Source organism: Xenopus tropicalis, chromosome 9 (genome assembly GCF_000004195.4).
Source record: "Xenopus tropicalis strain Nigerian chromosome 9, UCB_Xtro_10.0, whole genome shotgun sequence".
In the NCBI taxonomy this organism is placed as follows: Eukaryota; Metazoa; Chordata; class Amphibia; order Anura; family Pipidae; genus Xenopus; species Xenopus tropicalis.
This window is the reverse complement of record NC_030685.2, coordinates 38193868-38216166: the sequence shown is the minus strand read 5'-3', so window position 1 is coordinate 38216166 and position 22299 is coordinate 38193868. Positions and strand designations below refer to the sequence as shown.

The 22299-nt window shown below is 36.8% G+C and overlaps 1 protein-coding gene across 4 annotated transcripts; it reads left to right on the top strand.

Annotated features, from left to right (window-relative positions):
- Positions 1-7: 7 nt before the first annotated feature.
- Positions 8-17776, top strand: LOC100498592 (lipopolysaccharide-induced tumor necrosis factor-alpha factor homolog). 4 transcript variants are annotated; one of them, XM_012971361.3, is made up of 7 exons: positions 8-93; positions 3010-3081; positions 5784-5858; positions 7109-7177; positions 10546-10617; positions 14004-14098; positions 17298-17776. In XM_012971361.3, the coding sequence occupies exons 1-7, from the start codon at positions 78-80 to the stop codon at positions 17343-17345; spliced, it is 447 nt and encodes a 148-aa protein (XP_012826815.1). In that variant the 5' UTR covers positions 8-77; the 3' UTR covers positions 17346-17776. The 4 variants fall into 4 exon arrangements, with proteins under 4 accessions (XP_012826815.1, XP_002939494.2, XP_012826814.1 ...); XM_002939448.5 differs by having other exon boundaries at positions 14004-14169; XM_012971358.3 differs by having other exon boundaries at positions 19-93; positions 3013-3081; positions 14004-14169.
- The last annotated feature ends 4523 nt before the right edge of the window (positions 17777-22299 follow it).

Sequence of the window (22299 nt, the reverse complement as noted above, 5' to 3'; positions counted from 1 at the left end):
AAGATTAGTAAAATGGAAGTGTGGGGGGAAATCATGTGACCTAGAACCAAGAGGAAGACCAAAAGTGAAGACGCAGCATGGCAGATGCAAACAGTTAGTATTCCTACTTCATTCATATGGCAGGTTATAGTGAAAGATGGTCATAATACAATATATGTTTTGTTTGTACAGACCCTCACCTATATCTACATGCATAACCTACACACTTATATATGACAGTGACATCTGCAAACTGTGTTTAATTTATACAGTTTGTCAATTTATGAATCACATCTCCAAAAAGCAGCACAATGTTTTGGTATAAATGCATAAAATATGCATTGTTTTGTGTCATAACTATTAAAAGGGAAACCCAAAACTAACTTTTTATTATAACTTTTATTATGATGTAGTCAGTTTATATTTGGTAATTCTTTGTCTATGTTCTACTAATAATTTAAAATCTTCAGTAGGCACTTTCTTATTGGTTATGTTTTGAAGAATATTTCTCTTCTCATGGTAACATAGTAGGTGAGGCTGAAAAAATAATGGGATGCAAACGCTCCTGACACCAAGGGGGGAACTCACAAAAGTGCAGTAAACTGAAATTAAGAATATCATATTCACAAAAGTCTTAATCCATTTAGTGAATATACAGCAGATTTGTATTGTACAATTTGGAGTTATTTTGCCATTTCAGAATTTCACAATTTATACCAAACTGAAGTTAGTAAAAGTTAATTTTGCTTGAGTTAATAATGCAAATTCAGAGTTAAACTGAATTTTGAGTTTGTTTTTAATGATTTTCTGGCTTAGATAAGCATTTTACTCCAATAGTTTGTTTTAATGCCACTTTTCGAAAAATCCCCAGGGACAAAACACTTGTTTATTTAATAAAAGGCCAAGTTTTGCAAAAATAAATATGCCTCTTAGGAGCATACAATGCACAAGGACACAGTTTTGATGTAAGCGCTAAGTGCAAAACTAGGAACACAATTTAGTGCTGTTCAGAAACGTATTTGTGCCAGTGCATTCTGCTTAAAGTATAGGGTGCACCAGCGCAAAGGAGTGCTAGAACCTGCTTTGAGGAGTTGTTATCCATACATACACACAACTGTTTGGCATGTAATTAATCACACACTATTTCTGGAAGCACACACATCAGCTGAGACCATTCACATCCACTGAGAACACATAGCTCCCAAAATGAAACAAGTTGCTGCATATGCTATTTTGCAGGCAGCTGGAAAAAACATTGTGACTACAAATATTTTAGCTAGGGATGCAACAAATCCTGGATTCTATTTGGGCTTAAGGCAATTTCAGTGCCTGCCTGGCTGAACTGAATCTAAAACATTAAAGCACAGTGGGGGTCTTGTATAAAATTTGTGCGGTGCAGAATTATTTGCACAGTGAACATATTTGCCCTGCCCACATCTATATTTATAGAGCAGGATAAGACTGGTACCTTTAATGTTCAAACATAATTGCAACATTTTTATTCATTAAAAATGAGCCCCATTTTCCCAAAATTTAAATATGCAAATTAGGGTATAAACAGTGGTGTAATTACCAGAAGTGCAGTGGGTGCGACTGCACCCCTCCCCCCCCAGTAGGGCCCACTGAAGTCACTGCACACTAATGCATAGCACATCTTTTAGCAGGGGGCCACACTATGTTAGAGATGCTATCCCAATTTATGAAAAAACAACAGTCTCACTCTGTGATAAGCACATTCCCACCTATTGAGAAAGATGCAAATTGACAGTGATAATGGACAAAAAATAGCATAAAGATGATTTTCCATGCTGGACAGCATTAATATTTCTGATGTAATCCTTTTCAGAGGAATAGCAGATAACAATATTATTCAAAAAGGAAACAACTAATGACTGGTGGAAATGTAATATATTATATTGAATTTATAACATTCTCCTGCCAAATTAGGATTGCCAATTAGGATTTGAGAACAATAGGATTGTTGCTGGGGTATATCTTTCAGTGCACCTGTAAATAAGGCAGCTATATAGGGAGGGGTTAAAGTAGCAGCTGTTGTATTTGGGCATGGTAATACTGTTGTATTATTAAGATGGTGGCCACAAATAGCTAAAAATATGAAAGTGAAATATGTAAGACCTTGGGGTGGTCAGTGGTGAAGGGGCTGGCAAAGTGCAAGCCAAGACTATAGGTTAATAGTGTTCAAAAATAGAAAATTATTGGTGAACTTTGTATAAAATACTTACAAAAAAAGATTTAGCTCCTAGTTGTTGCTCTGTGCTGCAACCAAATACAACTGCAAAAATCCAAAAAGTAGGGAAAAAAAAGCTTCAGCAGATTTAATGCAAAACATTTATTGTGGTTAGTGGTAACACGACATGTTTCGGGTCAATACCCTTTTGTACCCTTGATAAAGGGTATTGACCCGAAACATGTCGTGTTACCACTACCCACAATAAATGTTTTGCAGTAAATCTGCTGAAGCTTTTTTTTCCTACTTTTTGGATTTTTGCAGGTTAATAGTGTTGTGGGCCAGGCTAAACTGAACAAACAGCCTTATCAGCTTTTCTTTTGCATATCAAGGCTGAAGTGTGTTAGTTAAGGCTATTTTTCACAACAAATTAAAAATAGAAAAAAAGGACCACATTTAATGTCTCGGCAGAGGTGACAAATTCTAGTGAAAGTGGTGGGTGAAAAATTCCATTCCATGTGCTTTTGCACATCTGTATAGTTGCTTTTGGCACCTCTGCCTACCTCAATTCGGAATTTAACCAAATGTGTCTAATGAAACATCAGCACCCAGCATGGGCTGCATCAATAGACACAGCACACTTGCATTGTGGGTAAAATTTCACTTTACACACTGCACTTGGTTGTAAATTACTCCTAAAGTATTATTATAATGTAAGATTGCAATAAGATAGCTTTTATACATGTCTCCTACAGACACGAAAAATAATTTTACACAATATTTTAAAATTTAAGAAAGTTCACAATACTTTTTTTTTTTACAATTTATTTTATGCTTTTCAGAAGTAAAAAAACCATATCCTACTGCCAATAACGATGCACCACCAACTGAGCCCCAAGAATGTGCCAGACTTGGTAGGTTAAATGTTAATTGCATAAAAATATCAATCTATAATGCATTGTCTTTGAAGGTACATAATGCTTACATTACACTTAAATGACTTACAGCACAAATTCACTGGTGGATGCCAATATGTCAAGTGATCCTGGTGCTGATGAATTAAATCCCAGCATAGAGGTAGATTTATAAACATTCTGATTTGGTTTTAGAGGTTTTTGAAATAAACTAATTTCCACTTAAACCACAAATATCTGAATATAAAAAGCATGAATTAATTAAAATGTGTAACAAACACTAAAAGCCACCATAAAAACACCAAAACCTCACATTTTTTCAATGTTTTTAAATTTTGGTAAGATTGTTCGTGCTCTTGCTAACAAATAAACACCCAAAAACTCTGAATTAAATAAAGATTGTTACAATTTGCCTAGGACAGCTCCCATTGATTGCTACATGACCTCGACAGCTTTTAGATGGCGTATTTTTACATTTGAGTTTTTCATAGTTTTGATGCATAATAAATGATAAAGAAGAAACAGAAATTGCAGAAAGAAATACAACCATTAGTAAATTGTGCCATTGGGGGCTGATTTACTAACTTAACATTTTATTCATGCTCACAAATTTTATTTTTTAGGCTAAAAACTGTGGATTTAACTTATTACTCAATCAGGGCTGTCCTAGGCAAATTGTTACAATCTTTATTTAGTTCATGGTTTTAGAGGTTTTCATTATTTTTTCTTTTCGTTTATAAAGGCATGAAAATTCTTACAAAACCGAGGATTTGGGAGTTTTTGTATTCTTATTTGGATTCTTTTTGCATGTTTTTTTATTCTAAAATCAGAATGTTAATAAATCTATCCCTTAGGGACAGATTTATCAAAATGTGAGATAAGAGCTCACCACAGAAAAACTAATTTTAAATGGGATTTTTGGAGGCGTATTTATTAATGGGCGAAAGTAAGAGTTCACCATTTGAAAATTACGCTTCTAAAAATCCCATAGAAATGAATCGAAAGTGGCTATATTTTTCTGTAGTGAGCTCTTATCTCTATCATCATCTCTATCACTTCAGTAACTCTGCCCCTTAGAATAGCACAGTATAGTCAAAATATTTTACTACACTGCACAGGCACAATGTCTATATAGATGACTGGAAAATCCATGTAAGATGGTGGGACAGTACCACAATAGAAATTCCTCAGCCTGGTGCATTTTTTATTTTAGAAAAGGGGTGCCATTCTAGAGAAAATACTTTATTTTACTGGGGGGTGGTGCATAATTGTTGGCACCCACCAGTGAATTAGTATTCCTTTCTCTTTAAATACACTTGGTTTGTTGTGGCTTGTATTTTCCTATATTTGCATGGAGCAGGGAATGATATGATTGATGAACAATCTCTACAATATGCATGTTATATTTTGGCACTATATAAATAGAGAATGATGATAATGGGGTTGAAGGTGTAAAATTACCCATAGAATTATTGAATTTTATATTTTTTTTCTGCAGCAAAGTGGCTTATAAGTCATAATACAAAAAATGTGTGTACTTAGTAGACCATTAGTGACCAAAATAATAAACATAGCTTCACAGAAAGCTAGTTTCTTAGTTGCCGGGGTCAGTGACCTCTACAACCAAATAGCAGCTCAAACTGCAGGCTCTAATAGAATAAAAAATGATTCATAGGCTATAAAAATAAAGCTCAGCTGAAAATTAACATGAAGTTAACAACTAACATTAGTCATGATTTTTTTTTCAGCAGGCAACAAAATCACAATGTGACTAGATGCTTGCCCCCACAGTATCAGAGCCTTCTGCTACAGCTACCTTCACTTCCTCCATTGTCCATGACAACATAATAGCTGTCCATTGCCATGAATGGAAACAGAAGTGTCAAAGGGCAGCTTCATGACACTTGCTAAAAAATTTTTTTTTTTGGGATCTAATATTCTTTTTTATGAATAGAAGGAGGGAAGGAAGAAAGAGGGGGAGTAGGAGATTGTTTCATGGTATTTTAGGCAGCAGTTGCTGGAGACTCTAGCCATGGGTTCCAAATCTTCTCAAACTTTTTGTGGGCATCCTCTTGCTAAGTAAGTTAAAACTCTCAACTGGAACTCTACAAGTTATCAGCTTTATCCATTTATTTAAAGTAGGAGGTAGGGGACCCATCCAATGTAGAGCCACAGTTTTTTTTTTGCATAAAACAAAAGAGCCCTCATAAGTGATCTGGAAGCTGTCTTGGGTAATAGGGAGTCCACCGGATCTAATATTCTGTAGGCCTCTCTTTAATGATAACATATTCCTTAATTTAGAGACCGTAGATCCAAAGATCTATGTCTAAAAAGACATAGGTTGGACAACCCTTACATTATGGCACTTAGTGGTTGATATTCCAAATGCTAAAGAAAATATACATACTGTACCTTGAAAAGTGATTTAAATGATAGATTTACAGAGGAATAACAGTATGCTTCCCAGAAATGTTAAATTGACACTTGTTGCTTTATCCAACTTAGATGTGATCTCAAAAAATATTATGACGACACATTATTAATTTAATTTAATATGATGTACTAGAGACAGTCCAAAACTAAAGGAAATATAGCTACAATATTACAGTACAAGGTTTACTAGATATGTTCTTATAAACAAATAATCCTTAATGAGGAGTTTCAACCTGAATTGCTATCTGTGACTCATTTATTTTTTTCAGAGGTTATTCAACCATGCCCTACAAATGTGCAGAATGTGCTTCTTATTGGGCCGCTGGGAAATTTCATGCCGATAGGTAACATATTAAATCAATGGTTATCACGCTAGTGTAATATACAATATAATTTAGAGAATGTCTTGCATGTTATACCCTGTGCAGCCCACAGGTTTCAACATTTGACAGGGAACTATTGGTTTGCTTCTGCAGATGGAGCATGGTGGGGGTACTGCACCTGACAAAGCAAGGTGGTACCCGCCGCATCTTACTGTCTGGAACAGAACATATGTTCAGTCTCTGCATGAACTCCTTCCTGTCAACTACGCTAAAGTTATGTATAGCCATGAAGAGCTTTAGAACAGAGGACTAACCACAGAATCCAGATGTAAGGCACAGGTTAGGGCAAATGGCAGGCAATTGTTGTTAGGAACAGGCCAGAAATTTAGTAACCAGGAAAACAGCAACAAACGGGACCCTTCCAGAAATTCAGGCGAAGAGAATAGGACACAGTGGAGTCAGTAGATGCCTCAACAGGGGGTTTGGTGCCAAACGGCCAGCTTTTAGACAAAAAGTAGTCATAATGCTAGTATGAATACAATCAGATTGCAGCAAGATGATGCCACAATGTGCTATAATATCAGTATTAAAGGCAGAATCTTAGGCTTTATATCTTGCATGATAGAAAGTGGAGGAAGCAGCCACTTAGCGCAGCTAAGAGCCAGGTAACCAGAGAGTCCATAAACTGGGCAGTATAGCTTTTCTGTGACTTTCTGTAGCTCAAAGCATGGCTGAATATCCAGGGCATGAAATGTGCTGCAAAGCCATTAGACTGGCAATAATGAAACCACCATCTGTTCTCACAAAGCGCCTAGTATTAAAAACACTAAAGACAGGAACTGTCCTTTTAAAGTTTAATGTACCACCCATCCATTAAAGGACAACATTCATAAGGCTCAAGGATATGGTAGTTTAGACTGTGTTGGTTAGACATTCACATATAGTAAACAAACATAAGTATCACCTGTCAGAAACTATAGCCCTGATTCACAAATTAATATTTATGAGAATATTTATGACAGAAAAATGATGAGAATTGTCTTTGTTTTGTGACCCCAGAAAGAACCTCTTGTATTGCCCTCCAAGTATGAGGGCATAATATGACCCAAATGTGATATCATGAACTAGAGAAAGCAGAGTCTAAATTTGGGGTATATGGGATTTTGCAAAAGCGCACTGTAGACTAAATTTTACCTTTATTTGGATATAAGCCTCAATTAGGAATTTCAACCTAAATAGATGTTTGTAATTCCTACTTTTTTTTTGTACAGAATTTAATCTTCCTTATTCTGTTAATATGCCTAATGCACTGCCTATTCCACCGGGAAACTTCTTGCCTGGTAAGTATCATGATAAAGTCATGGTTAATGTACCACATGTATGTACGTGTAACACCCTCCCTTTTTTCAGCATTGGACAGAGTACTGTGGGGTGTCTAGTACAGCTGCATGTAAATTATGTAAACAGTAAAGTACATAATGTCAACAGAATGTAACATAGTAAGTTAGGTTGAAAAAAGACATGCGTCCATCAAGTTCATCGTTAATGCCTATAATATAACCCAGTGATCCCCAACCAGTGGCTCGGGGGCAACATGTAGCTCACCAACCCCTTGGATGTTGCTCTCAGTGCCCCCAAACCAGGTAGTTATTTTTGAATTCCTGACTTGGGGGCAAGTTCTGGTTGAATAAAAACAAGATTTACTCCCAAATAAAGCCTCCTGTAAGCTGATAGTGTGCATAGATGTTACCTATAAGCCAATCTTAGCCCTTATTTGGCACCTCCATGAACTTTTATGATGCTTGTGTTGCTCCCCAAGTCTTTTTATATTTGACTGTGGCTCACGAGGAAGAAAGGTTGGGGACCCCTGATATAACCTGTCTCACTGCACTTGGCCACAGTGATGCAATGTATCATCTAATCCTAAGTAAAAGACTACTATTTTTTGTTATGATGGCAAGCTTTGAAAAGAAATGTTAAATGCAAAGAACACCCCAAGTTCTTGAGAACATAATATGGCCCAAATGTGATTTCATGTACTAGATGCAGAGTCCAAATTTGGGGTACATTTGGATAGGATATTGTAAGAAAATGTTGTAGACTAAATATTACCTTTATTAGACAACAAAGCCTAAATTAAGACCTAATTTCCTGTCTTTAATTCCTTCTTTTTTTACAGAAATAAATTTACCATATTTGCCTAATATAGAAAGCCTATTTCTCTGGGAAACTTTATGCCTGTTAAATCTACAAAACTTCATTTGGTGCCTTTAGCAATTAAAATATAACTTTTAATTTCATAAGTTTAAAAATAGGAGATAATCACTCTTTTATAAAAAATAGGATCCACAGTTACTAAGAAAAAATCAATGATTTATTAAAAACAATTCATTATGAGTGCGGAATTTATATTCATATGATTCTTATTAGAAAATTGCCCCAATGTTCCCAATATTTCATCTCATATTGAGGCCAATCTACTATTTATTCCAATCATTTTATTCCACCACTCAAGGGTACCTCTGCTTAATTCACAAGTTTATAGCCGCTCACAATCAAAGGGGAAAACCAATTTCTTTAGGTCAAATAGCACAGTACAGTGGGTCACCGGGTGAGGGTCAATTATGGGTGAGGAAAGCCATTAGTTATGCATAATTTTAAATGCCAGAATTACCTACACAGCCTCGTCCCTATGCCCAATTCGCTGCCCTACAGCTTTCTCCCACCCCCAGGCTGTGTACCCAACTCAAATTCGTGTTAGCAATTATAGGCACAAATCTTTACTACTAGGTTATAGCGATGCTACTTCAATTCAGAGCAAAATTGCATCCACGTGGCATCCCAATCACACCACGACCACTATAATATGCACAACAATCAATTCCTTAGTCGGCATTTACTAGCCGCACCATACACCCTTTTCCTCCCCGCTCCCCCAACCCAGTGTCTCTGCGCCGTTCCCCCTCGAGCAAACTACGGCGCGCTTAGTTTGATGTCACTAAGCTGCGCCCATTCAAGCATTACTACAGGCGCCCGTTACTAAGGTCCGCCCAACGCGTTTCGTCACAAACATGTGACTTCCTCAGGGGCTATCATTATGCCTGGTAGGTAACATGATAAAGTCATGGTTGGCATGTATGTACATGTTACACCCTCCCTACTTTTTTAGCATTGGACAGGATACTGTGGGGTGACTGGTGCAGAGAGTTTACATTAACTGAATGTAGTTGGCAATATAAAGGTAATGTAACATCTAGGGGCAGATTCATCAAAGTATGAGTTCGAATCCCGAAATGGGTAAAATTCGGATTAGATACAATAATTTCTGATGATCGAAAATAATAATATAATATCGTATTGGTCACAACATTTTCGTATCTGAACGATTATAAATGGCGGGAAAACCTTTCTGACTTTGATCCTTCTGTGCATGTTTTTTGAAGCCTCCCATAGGACTCAATGGCACTCTGCAGCTCCAACCTGACCCAAGGAAAGTCATGATAACGAAGCTTTAATGAATCTGAAAAAAAAAAGTTGCCCAAATTAACGAAAAATTTGCAAAAAAGTTTTTGCATTCGGATTCAATCGTACTTTAATGAATGTGCCCCTAGTCTAATTCTCAGTAAAAGACTACTACTATTTCTTACTATGGCAAGCTTCCAAAAGAAATGTTAAATGAAAAGAGCAACCCTCTGTGATTGACAACATCTATCTATTTCATATCATGTATTATATAGAGTATAGACTACTGATTTATCTTACTGTTTATTGGTTCATGAAAAACTGATAACCTACATGTATATTGTTATTTAGGTTTATATATTACTGATTATGTCAGTGGACAGTGGGGAGGCATGGTTATTGTTTTAGAGATGTGCTCTATTCACCTATACTTTCCTTTTTTGATGATGTCTATATTAGTGAATGGTAATATCTTGATAAATATATTTGTGCCTAATGCCGTAGAACTAATTTAATATACCCACTGTTTACTGTTGAGCTAACTTGTGGCCATATTACCCAATGCAGTAGCTTTCTGGATGGGTGAGAATCCAGTGTTTGACAGAGGGCTGCAATTCAATTAGATTGAGAAGGAAGTGAGGGCACCAAGAGATCAGGAAAACTGAGATGCTAGACACACTTCAGGGAAAACAGAAATAAAACCAATAAAACCTTCACCTTCAGGTGAGGAAGACTGGACACAGTAGAGTAGCAGTAAGGGCCTATAAAAGTGGTATTGACACCTAATGACATCATGATGCAAGTGCAGTGATACCAGGTTAGTATGATGCAATGACTCCACCACCCACATTTAAAACATGAATAAAGGGAAATCTCTCTTCTCAAATTGCCAACATTGTCTGAGTATCATTATACTGGAGTGTCACCCATGCAACAAAGAACAATGTGTATAAGGTCAAATAGTTATAGTGGCCTATCCTATGCTGGTTAGACAAAAAGTGGAGTAAAACATTACTGGTGATGTTGCTCATAACAGCCAATCAGATGCTTTGCTTTGGTTTTTTAAATGTTGAAATCTAATTGCTGATTGGTTACCCTGGGCAACATCACCAGTAATGCTTCTATCCACTTTTTACACAGCATGATAAATATACCCCATTGTGAAGATATTTTGACAAACACAAGTATCAGCAAAAAAATGAAGAATATCAACCTGAGCTTATATTTGTAATTCATTTTTTTACAGAAATAAATCAGCCAAACCCTGCTAATATGCATAATGCACTGGCTATAGTTCCAATGAGAAACTTGATGCCTGGTAGGTAACAAGTTGAATTAATGGTTGGTACGTAAGTGTAATATACGATATGACATGTATGTATATAATATTTCAGTCTTAACAAGGGATGACCAAACTTTTTCATCTGGTACAGAAAATTCCTGTTTTTTCCCACAAATTTGCTGCCATGTGGCCATTCTGCTAGGAAAAAATGTAAAAAGTAGCCTGTGTCAAGATTGACTCGCCTGCCACATCCCTGCATCAAGACTGACTCACCTGTCGCCTCCCACCCCTGCGTCAAGATCAGCATGTCTGCCAAGTGCCTATGGGTGAGCGCAGGAAGCCTGTGCTAAACCCAGAGAACTATCCACACTGACCAACAAAAACACTTTAACCACAATGTAAATTCACTTTTCTATTGCTTCCAATGAATTTTGGAGGAATTTTACAGTTTCTGAAGTTTTTCTATGGTTTCACAAATGTTTCATTAAAGCAAAAGCCAACTTTGCTTATAACTGCTCTAAACGTATGAAATACGTAAAACTGCTTTTCTTGTCAATAATTGATTCTCTGGTTTCACCCTCCCTTTTTTTTCAACTTTGGACAGGGCACTGATGGGTTTATGGAGATGGTTGTAATGAGGCAAGATAACATCCAGCTTGGTTCTCAATATAAGGCTACTACTTTTACTATATTTTTACTACTTCTACTTCTGAAAGAATTGATTAATGGAAAAAACCTGTATTTGAGAACATTTATCTATTTCATCCCGTCTTATCTTAGAATATATTGACAACTGACCACTTGTGCTGTAAAATATAGAGTACATGATACATTTTATTTGCTTGTGTTTTATAATCTACTAAACTAATGAAAGCTATCCCTAGCCTATATTTTCTGATTTTAATCCATGGCTACCACTGTACAACTCTCTGCCACTTTTACTGCTTCAGGAATTAGTGACTTACTTGTATTTCATTATTTAGGATGATATATTTCTACTTATAGATTAAGGGGATTATAAAATGCTGAATGCATAATTTTTTAAATTGGACAAATACTGAATACAGCACAAAATATATGGCTAAATACTTAAAAAAAAGATTACATTTAATTGTGTAGAGCTTTAAAGTGATGTGACTTTAAGGGGGCCATTAACTAACTGTTAGATTTTTAGTGCTAAAAGTAGTGGAAACAAAAGTCAATTGCAGATGTCCCTTCCCTTTCCTGAAAGATTTTTCTTTTGCTTTAAAACTTTAGAGGATTCGGATTTTGACACTGGTTTTTGTGCGACAAATCGAAAAATTCTCATTTTCGGGGCAACGATTTGAAAAAATTGCAGTTTCTGCAACTTTTTCCCCATGCTCATTTTTTTGTAAATGTCAGACATTTGTAGAGATGAGTTTAGTCAAATTTTTAAAACTATGAGAAATGTTAGAGTTTTAGTAAATCTGTCTATAGATAGATTTTTAGACTTGAGTCAAATCAAAATTAGACAAAAAAAGTGCTGGGATACGTCCAAATCCTCAAATGTAAACCTGGATTTATTGTATGCTTAGTATTTTATTACTTGCTGAGAGTTAGATTTTAGATGTATGAGGTAAGTATTGATTTTACATATTCATGTTTTTATTGATTCCACTAGAGGGCATACCTCTCAGTTACCTATGCTTTCAGTTTTGACAATGCTAGTATCTGTTAATATATCAATGTTCTGTCTTCTTGGTTGTGTGCGCACTTTTACAAATCTGGTGTGTGCGGTAAAAAATTCATGTGTTTTCACTAGTGATGAGCGAATCTGTTCCGTCTCGCTTCACCGAAAAATTTGTGAATCTTTTGCTGCAAAAAAAATTGTCGCCGCGGCTATTATTTTGTAGCATGGCTATTATTTCGTCGCCCGGCTATTCTTTTGACACCCGCGACTATTCTTTTTTGAAGCTGGCAACAATTTTTGGACGTGCTGCGAATTTTTCCGCGGCAAATTTTTTCATTTGTTTCGCAAAACAATCCGCGAATCCATGCCTGGCGAAATATTTCGCCCATCACTAGTTTTCACACAAAATTTGTGTGTGCACAGCTTAAAGGGAACAGTGCTTGCTATATAGTTACAGTATGTGTCTAATGCTGTAACATCAATGTAATATTTTATTGTTGATCAGTTTCCACACGTTCCCTTTGAGCTAACTTCATAATTCCCAAAGCAGAAGCTTTCTCAGTGCAGCAGCTCCCAAATAGCTGAAAGACCACAATCTACTAGTTGCCATTCTTAGGTTATACTGTATCTGAAAACCTGCTGGATTGTCCATATTGTCTCTTTTTCACCTAGTAGTTATAATTATGTGTAAGAAGGTAAAATAAATAATGCATGATTAGCCAGCAAGTGGTGCTGAGCCCAATGGCAGAAGCCTGTATAAGAAGGTGCATTGGCTGTTCACTTCCTCAACCTGATAAGATTTGCAGAGAGACAGATGTCATGGATATGGTAGGCACCCATTTCTTGCTAGGGTAGATAGAGAGGTATAAGGTAATAAATAGCATGGTCTAGGAGTGAGGACTAGACAGGACATGAGGTGTCAGTATTTGGGGTAGAGCCCCAGTGGTGATTGTACACAAGATAGAGATTGTGAGAGAGTAGGGTAGTAGCCTTGTAGTAAAGCTTTAGACAGCTCAGGTGAAGCTTGTGCACTGTTAGGTAGGAGGCTTAAAGGAACACTGTGAGACTGTGTGACTCAGAGAAAACTGAGAGTTTCCTGGTTGGTTTACTCCACTCTGCCCTATTCTGCTTTGTGAGAAGCCTGCAATAAAGTCAGTTCTGGTTCAACGCACTTCAGTGTGGTCATGGCTACTGTCCTCAACAAAGACCTACACTGGCCCCACTGGTCCCTTTACCACACTGGTAAAGGTTGATAGTCCTGGATACCAACTTTACAGATGGCACTCTGACAACTAATGTTCACTCTGTAACACATCTACTGTATTAGTTCTGTTGATATACATTAGTTTCTGATATTTTTTATGTTTAGCTATCAGACATAAAATGCAATGGTTAGGCTTTCATTTTGCAGGGAGCGATTACTCTATAGGAACTAGATTGTTATGTGCAGTTGGATACAATCAGGCTAAAAACTACAGCCAGCCTGGCTATTATCAACCAGTCTGTGTGACATGAGTTGATGTGTGGATCCAAATACCTCTATATACTTTTTGGAATCTGGAAGATTTTAACTGGGCTTTTTGCAATGTGAGTTCAGCCATGTATATGGTTAGTAAATAGATCATTAGACTGATTGCTGAAAAAAGGATTGGCAAATATTATATTAAGTAAATGCTTTTATTTGTATTCAAGGGATTTTTGTATATCTCTTCCCTTTATTACAGCTTACTTACATTACCTTTATGTTTTTTTTTTGTTTTTTTTTGTATAGTGCCTATGGCTCCATGTTCAGTATCTCCAGTTCAAGGAGCTAACAATTTTCGTGAAGCTCCAACATTTACAACTTGTTCATTTTGCCAAAGTCAGGTGAGGACAAGAACTGAATACACAATTGGATCTTTAACAGTCATTCTTTTTTTAATCATCATTTTATTTGGGTAAGTATACCTTTATTATGCCAAAAATCAGTATTCTGGGATGCCAACCTGATAAAAGTGCATGTACCTGCATGCCAGTACTTTCAGAGGAATTGTTTAAATAAACTCCTAAGGGCAGATTTACCAAAGTTAAATGAAATTATCAAAGTTAAACAAATTTGAATTAGGGCTTCCAAAACGCAAATGTTTTGATATTTATTAAGTGCAAACAAATTGAAAAACTGAAATGTAAAACTTCGGAAGACTTTGGACATTCTGTGTGTAATATACCCTAGCACTTTTATTACTTTGGATGCTTTGGATACTTTGGATGCCAGTAAAAATATTTACTCCCTAATGCCATCCAGAGAGTTGGGTGTGCAAGAGAATATTTATTTTGATCCATGTTTTGCTGAGACTCTGAAAATCAGCTCATTACCTATTAGAAAAGGAAAACTCCTGATTATAGCTTCTTGCTATGTTTTGCTGTTGCTTACAGAAAACATAGATATTATGAATCCAGACTTTTGTTGAAATTCCTCTGAACCAAATACTTTTATGGATTTTGTCAATTGCCGACTGTCTGGCTAAATCCTGCTGCACTGTACTGATCTGCTCAACCAAACGTTACTCAGCTGTTGCTGGACTACAGATCCCAAATTAATATAACATATAATGAAGGTGAAGGCATGCTGGGAGCTGTAGTCCAGCAACATCAGGTTTGCACAATAGAACTTTTCCCCAAATCTCAAGGGCCAGCAGCTGCATTAAAATGCAAAAATATCCTCCAATAAGAATCCCAGCTTAAACCTGACTTCTTGTACTTTGTTCCTGCAACTGGAGTTGTGAGCTATAAGCACAGTTTCCCAGCACTGAACAAATCTGTCTATTATCCCACATCTGATTCCAGTGTCATATAACAAATAAAAAAAATCACTTAATTATATCTATGTGTAAGATAACAGCAAGATGCCTCACAGTGCTGGGAATCGGTGTCCTCATTGGTCTCTTCTCTTGCACTTATAATGAAGTTTTTTAGTCAGTGGAATTCTCATTGGTGAATTTTCTTGCACCTATAATTACATTTTTGTGCAAACCTGATGTTGCTGGACTACAGCTCCCAGCATGCCTTCACCTTCATTATATGTTATATTAATTTGGGATCTATAGTGGTAGGACAGCGTTATGGCTGGGTTTACAACCAAAGCACAGGGCCACTCAAAAAGACTTTTTTAAAATCTGGGATGCAATGTTTGGGAATGTTGCTCATACTTAAATTGTAAATTATTATTTGGGTTGGTATCCAACTGAATATTTAGTGGAGGATTTCTGTACTTGGCCAATCCAAAAATTGTAGGTTCCGTGCATTGCTAATTGATACCAGCTTAGTACAGGTCTGGGATCCGTTATCCGGAAACCCGTTATCCAGAAAGCTCCGAATTATGGAAAGCCTGTCTCCCAAAGACCCCATTTTAATCAAATAATTCAGAATTTTAAAACTGATTTCCTTTTTCTCTGTAATAATAATAAAACAGGACCTTGTAATTGATCCCAACTAAAATATGATTGATCCTTATTGGATGCAAAACAATCCTGTTGGGTTTGATTAATGTATTATTGATTTTTTTTTTTTAGTAGACTTAAGGTATGGAGATCCAAGTTACTGAAAGACCCCTTATCTGGAATACCCTTAGTCCCGAGAATTCTGGATAAGGAGTTTTTCTGTAATTTTAATCTTCATACCTTAAAAACCATTTAAAGATTAAATCTACCAATATGGATTGTTGCAGCTCAGTTACCATAAAGTACAAGGTACTTTTTTATTATTACAGAGAAAAAGGAAATAATTGAAAAAAAAACTATTTTCTTAAAGTGAACTTTGTGAGATAGGGACTTCTTGTATTTAGGAGCTTTCGGGATAGCGGGTTTCCAGATCCCATACCTGTAACATAGATGAGTAACCAGTTAAACCTTTTCACCAAGTGAAACCTTCTAGCTGAGCCCGAGAAAGGAGTCTAGAAACGACAATCGTCTAACAAAGTATTATTTGAGTGTAACCCCTATTTGGCTGTAAAAACAGGCAACACCAGCTAGAATGGCTTTAGAGCATGGAATACATAGGATTCTACACATAAGATGGGCTTTCGCTATGTCGAAATATCCTTGGCATGTAGTGCAACTACAACTCACCTAGGCTGTGTGCAAGCAAATTAAAGAATGGGCGCCAGAAGGTTCTTTTGTGGTAATCCAGAACTTAACTTGTTTATTGCCCAAGACAATGATCCACAGGGTAATAGCAATACTCACACAGAGGAGATATCAGGCAATTGCACAACAAGTAGAAAAATATGGTGTCCACCCGTATAGCCCACCTCAGTTTATAGTTTTCAAACTATTTCTAAACTATTCTACATTTTTCCAGCTTTCAAATGAGGGACACTGACCCCAACAACCAAAAACTATTGCTCTGAGCGCTTGCGCTTACAAATGTATTAATATTGTATTACTTATCTTACTATTCAGACCCTCTCCTATTCATATTCCAGTCTTTTATTTAACACAACGCCTCATTGCTAAGGTAAACAAGACCCTAGCAACAAGATAGCTACTGAAATCCCAAACTGCTGCTGAATAAAACATTAAATAACTGAAAAACCACAAAAAATAAACAATGAAAACCAATTGCCTCAGACTGGACAGTAGCTGCTGGTGGAAAGCCTGCACAAGAGCCGCAGGCAGCAGCTGTGCCTGGGGAGTTGACACTGGAGCTAGAGGCAGCTGGGATGTTGGCAAAGTAAGTGCAGATTGCAGTGTTAGTGCAAACTTCCACTGTAAAGCCTAAAGAAAAAGAGCTGTATGTATGTAAAGAGCTGTATTACACGGCACTAAGGTATTGGGGAAGAATCACCCTGAGGTCCCTAGTTTATTGAATAAATGAAGGAATATGTGTGCTGTATGCATCAAACAGAGTGAGCAGTATTGAAAACCCTGTGTTAGTCATTCATTCTTTTATTTCTTCATCAGAATGTCTATGAAGATTCTCATTCATCCAGGTCATGATATACAGTATCTAGTAGAATTAAGTCTAAAACATCAGAATACACCACAAATATGTCTCTGAATAAATTCACTGTATTATTTTGTTCCAGGTGCTGGTTTGGCTGTTGTCTTATCCCATTTTTTGTTCAACACTGTAAAGATGTGAACCACTTCTGCCCAAACTGCAATCGTCTTATTCACCGCTTCAGAAGATTAACATAACAATAAAACTGAATGGCAGTAAAAAGGAGGACTGAAAAACCTGCATGGCAGTTGAGGACCTTTGATTTTTTGTAAGCTGTGATAGCAATTTTAGATCTAATATCAGTTCATCAGGTTTGTAATTTCTGCTTTTTGTGCATATTTTAGGCTTCATTGCAACCCTAAAGCTAATGGTACACATTCAAGGAGTGGAACGCTGCAGATTGGCTTCTCTTCTCTGGTGTTTTCACACTTGTATAGAAAAGGACCTATGTACTATTAGCTTACGAACTAACATTGTGCTGTGTTGCCTACTTATTTCTGAAAGGGAATTTTACATGAGAATAACCAAAAACTAAAATACAATAAAACAAAAAAAAATTGTGAATTTTTTTTTTTTCATTAAATAAAAATGATTATCAAACAAAGTTTGTATTTTGACCTTGGGAAAGGTGCCTATCATGACTGGAGATCAAGTTCCTGTGTTTATAATACAAGTGAGATCTATTATACAGAACCTGGAGCTTTCTGTAATATGGATATTTAACCTTAGAATACTGTCATGGGAAAACATGTTGTTTTTTTTTTTTTTTAATGTATCAGTTAATAGAGTTTCTCCAGCAGAATTCTGCATTGAAATTTGTGTTTTAAAAGATCAAACTCTGAGAAATATGTACAGGTATGTGATCAATTATGCGAAGAGCCATTATCCAGAAAGTTCCAAATTACGGAAAGGCCATCTCCCATAGACTCCATTATAAGCAAATAATTTTAATTTTATAAAATGATTTCCCTTTTCTTTGTAATAATAAAAAAAGAACCTTGTACTTGATCCCAACTAAGATATAATTAATCCTTATTGGAGGCAAAACAAACTATTGGGTTTAATTAATATTTAAATTCTTTTTAGCAGACTTAAGTTATGGAAATCCAAATTACAGAAAGATCCCTTATCCGTAAAACCTCAGGTCCCATACCTTTACTTTAACAAAATATATGACTTTCTGGGGTCAGCCTACTTTTTATAGCTTTATCCCACATAACATTACGTAAATGTGTTGATTTTGCAGGAACTGAAATTACAGAAATTATAGATCATACGGGGTTTATATTAGTGGCATTCATATTATGTTTTATTTGGTTCCTTTATGACGTGAAGACAAGATGCTATAGGATGGAAGATTTTAAGGGATTTTTTTAAAAAAAAAGTACATTTTATAAAAACGGATAACTTTAGGAAAGCATTGCAACTTGGTAGTTTGGAGTAGAAAGGCAGATTTACCTATTTTGGATTCATCTGAATCTTTTCAGAAATGTAGGTTTCTAGGTCTATGAAGATTTTCATTCATCCAGGTCATGGTATATCTAGTATAAATAAATTTAAAGCAACTGGACTTGTTTGGTAATCATTAAAGACGTTTCACTACTTATCCGAGCAGCTTCTTCAGTTCAACTGACTGGTATGGGAAGTCCTCAGCATATATACTCTTCCACTAATCCAATCACAATGGCACTTTGTAACTCTTCAGAAAGGTGACATCTGAAACTCACAGAGGTGTGAATGCTGTGGAGTTACTTTGAAAGGATTACCAAAGTATCATGCAACTCTTCAAACAGGTGTTACTTTTTGGAGTTGCATGAATGGATGTGTGAAGAGTTCTGAAACTGCCGGGGTACAGATGTTAGAACAGCATTGTAAAGAGCTTTTTGCAAAGAGTTTGTCACTAAGATGCAAGGAGTTAAACTAGAGGCAGAAGAAACTATGGTATCATATGATGTCACTTCACTATTCACATGTATACCTACCGCAGAGGCTACTGAGACTGTAAGAAATCGACTGCAGAAAGATAACACCCTCAGCAGCAGAACGAAACTCAGTCCCAACCAAGTATGTTTATTGTTAGATTTGTGCCTTAACACCACATACTTCAGATACAAGGACCAATTTTACAGGCAAAAACATGGCTGTGCAATGGGTTCACCAGTTTCTCCCATTGTAGCAAACTTGTATATGGAGGAAGTGGAAAGGAAGGCCCTACTCACATTCAATGGAACTACACAAAGTCACTGGTTCAGGTATGTAGATGACACGTGGGTTAAAATCAGATCCAACGAAGTGGCGGCCTTTTCAGAACACATTAACTCAGTGGACAACAATATCAAGTTCACAAGGGAGGATGTCCATGAGAACAAACTTGCTTTTTTGGACTGTTTGATATCCATTCAAGAGGGGGGTATCTTGAAAACAGAAGTATACAGGAAACCCACTCACACGGATCAATATCTGTTGTTCGATTCCCACCATCCACTGGAACACAAACTGGGTGTCATTAGAATTCTACACCACAGGGCGGAAAGTGTGACAACTGATACAGAGTCCAAGGACAAGGAATGTAAAACATCTCAGAGGAGCACTGAAAGCTTGTGGCTACCCAGACTGGGCCTTTGTCAAAACAAGAGCAACTAAGCCCAACACGAACACCAGAAGGAATAACCGTCCTGAGGCAGAGAGAAGGCGCAATATAGTCATCCCATATGTAGCAGGAGTGTCGGAGAAACTCAGGAGAATTTTCAACAAACACCACATCCCTGTGTTTTTCAAACCTAGCAACACACTGAGACAAAAACTTGTACACCCAAAGGATCCAACACCAAAGGAAAACAATGTTGTATACGCAGTCCAGTGTAGCGAGGAGTGCACCGACCTTTACATTGGTGAGACAAAGCAACTGCTCTCCAAGCGAATGGCTCAGCATAGGAGGGCGAACACTACAGGCCAGGACTCTGCTGTATTTCTACACCTAAAAGACAAGGGACACTCCTTTGAAAACAGCAATGTCCAAATTTTGGACAAAGAAGACCGCTGATTTGAAAGAGGTGTAAAAGAGGCCATTCATGTCAAAGTGGAGAAACCATCCCTTAACAGAGGCGGGGGACTTCGACACCATCTGTCTGCTACATACAATGCTGTTCTAACATCTGTACCCCGGCAGTTTCAGAACTCTTCACACATCCATTCATGCAACTCCAAAAAGTAACACCTGTTTGAAGAGTTGCATGATACTTTGGTAATCCTTTCAAAGTAACTCCACAGCATTCACACCTCTGTGAGTTTCAGATGTCACCTTTCTGAAGAGTTACAAAGTGCCATTGTGATTGGATTAGTGGAAGAGTATATATGCTGAGGACTTCCCATACCAGTCAGTTGAACTGAAGAAGCTGCTCGGATGAGTAGTGAAACTTCTTCAATGATTACCAAACAAGTCCAGTTGCTTTAAATTTATTTATACTAGATGTAGGTTTCTAGGGTAAATCTTGTTAGTGGAATTTTTGGCCTTAAAATCTAAAGTATGCAGCTTTCAGGAGCAGTGCTTTGGAAATTTGGTAGTGTACTGCTGGGAGTTACCTATGCAAGTGACCTATACAAGTGAGAAATCTCCATAAAACTATATATATATTTGGTATTGGTGCATTCAGGAGACATGGGACTTTCCAAATCAGTTGTATTTTCATGCATAAAATAATTTATGTTTCTGATATGTGTTTATACTATGGAAAATATTTTATTTAAACGTTTTAAACATTTAGAAGCCTAGCATATTTTGAAAGCTTGTCAAGGTTTTCCTGGGTAAACTAAAAGTTCCCCCAAGGAAATGCCCCCAAAATGAGAGAGCAAATTGTTCAAAAACTGTTTGGCCAAATCAGCTGGCAGTGATATAATTGAGTATCACTTGTGCCTAGTAGCAAAAGTAATACAAAATTTCAAAATTGATTAATGAATCTGTTCTCTTCCACTTCTACAATGTCCTCTTCAACTCCTGAAGGATGTGTCCTGGGGCTCTGGTGACCCTAGCACTTCCTTCACCACTAGATCTTAAAGCCATTTTCTTCACTGTCTCACTCCTTCAGAATGCTCTACCGTCTTGCCCCAGACAACCTCCCACAGTAGGTTGTCAACCCTCTTTGGGAATTGAACCTTTTTGTTTCTCTGTAACAACACACACCCAACATATGTGCACGTTCCCGTCCCCTTTTTATTTCCTTTTTCTCATAGATGGTAAACTTTGGGGTCAGGACCTCATTCCAAATGTGTTCTGAAAGCATTTGGTTTATTCTCACTGCCTAAACTATATAAATACAGAACCCTTGTAAAGGACAGTTCATATGTGGTTTTATATAAATACAATAAGATAATCAATATCATACCATAGCCCTAGACTGCTAAGCTGTTTCTCATTGGTTTCTATACACATATAGGGTGAAAGCAGGAAAGTTAGATACATTTTTTTTTTTTACTTGAAGTAACTAGAAATATAAGAAATGACTGTATGCTGTGTTTTTTGACTGTATGCTGTGTTTTCTGAGTGTGAGTGTGTAACAGCTCTGTACCAATCCACAACTAGCATGGAACACTGTAAACGAACGGACAAGCCTAAAATGAAATATCTGAGGTTATGCAAAGCAAACTCTACTACTAATGCATATGGCATCAGTTTGGTAACAGAAAAAAATAATGTATAACTTACTGGAGTCTTAAAAGGCAATTTTGAATGCCAGCAAAAATGGACTAGTCTGGTCAAGACTACTTTAGTAACTTTCTATTGCATTAAAAGGCAACTGCCAATATAAAACAGGATGTTAACCTTTCCAAAGTCCTGCCAAAGTGGTAGGACTTTAATAGAAGAACTTCCCCAAACAGTTTTATTAAACAGAAATCACTACAGCCTCTAGGTAAAGTGCTTATGCAGAGATCACAGTGGGTATAAATCTCCTATTTGAACATCCCCAGCGTATTTGCTGCTGCACTGCCAGACCCTGTTGTATGGTCCATGCATACACAGAAGGAAACACTGTCTTACCTCACTGCTAAGTATAATGTAGTGATGGTGGGGTGCTTTTGCAGCCCTGCAC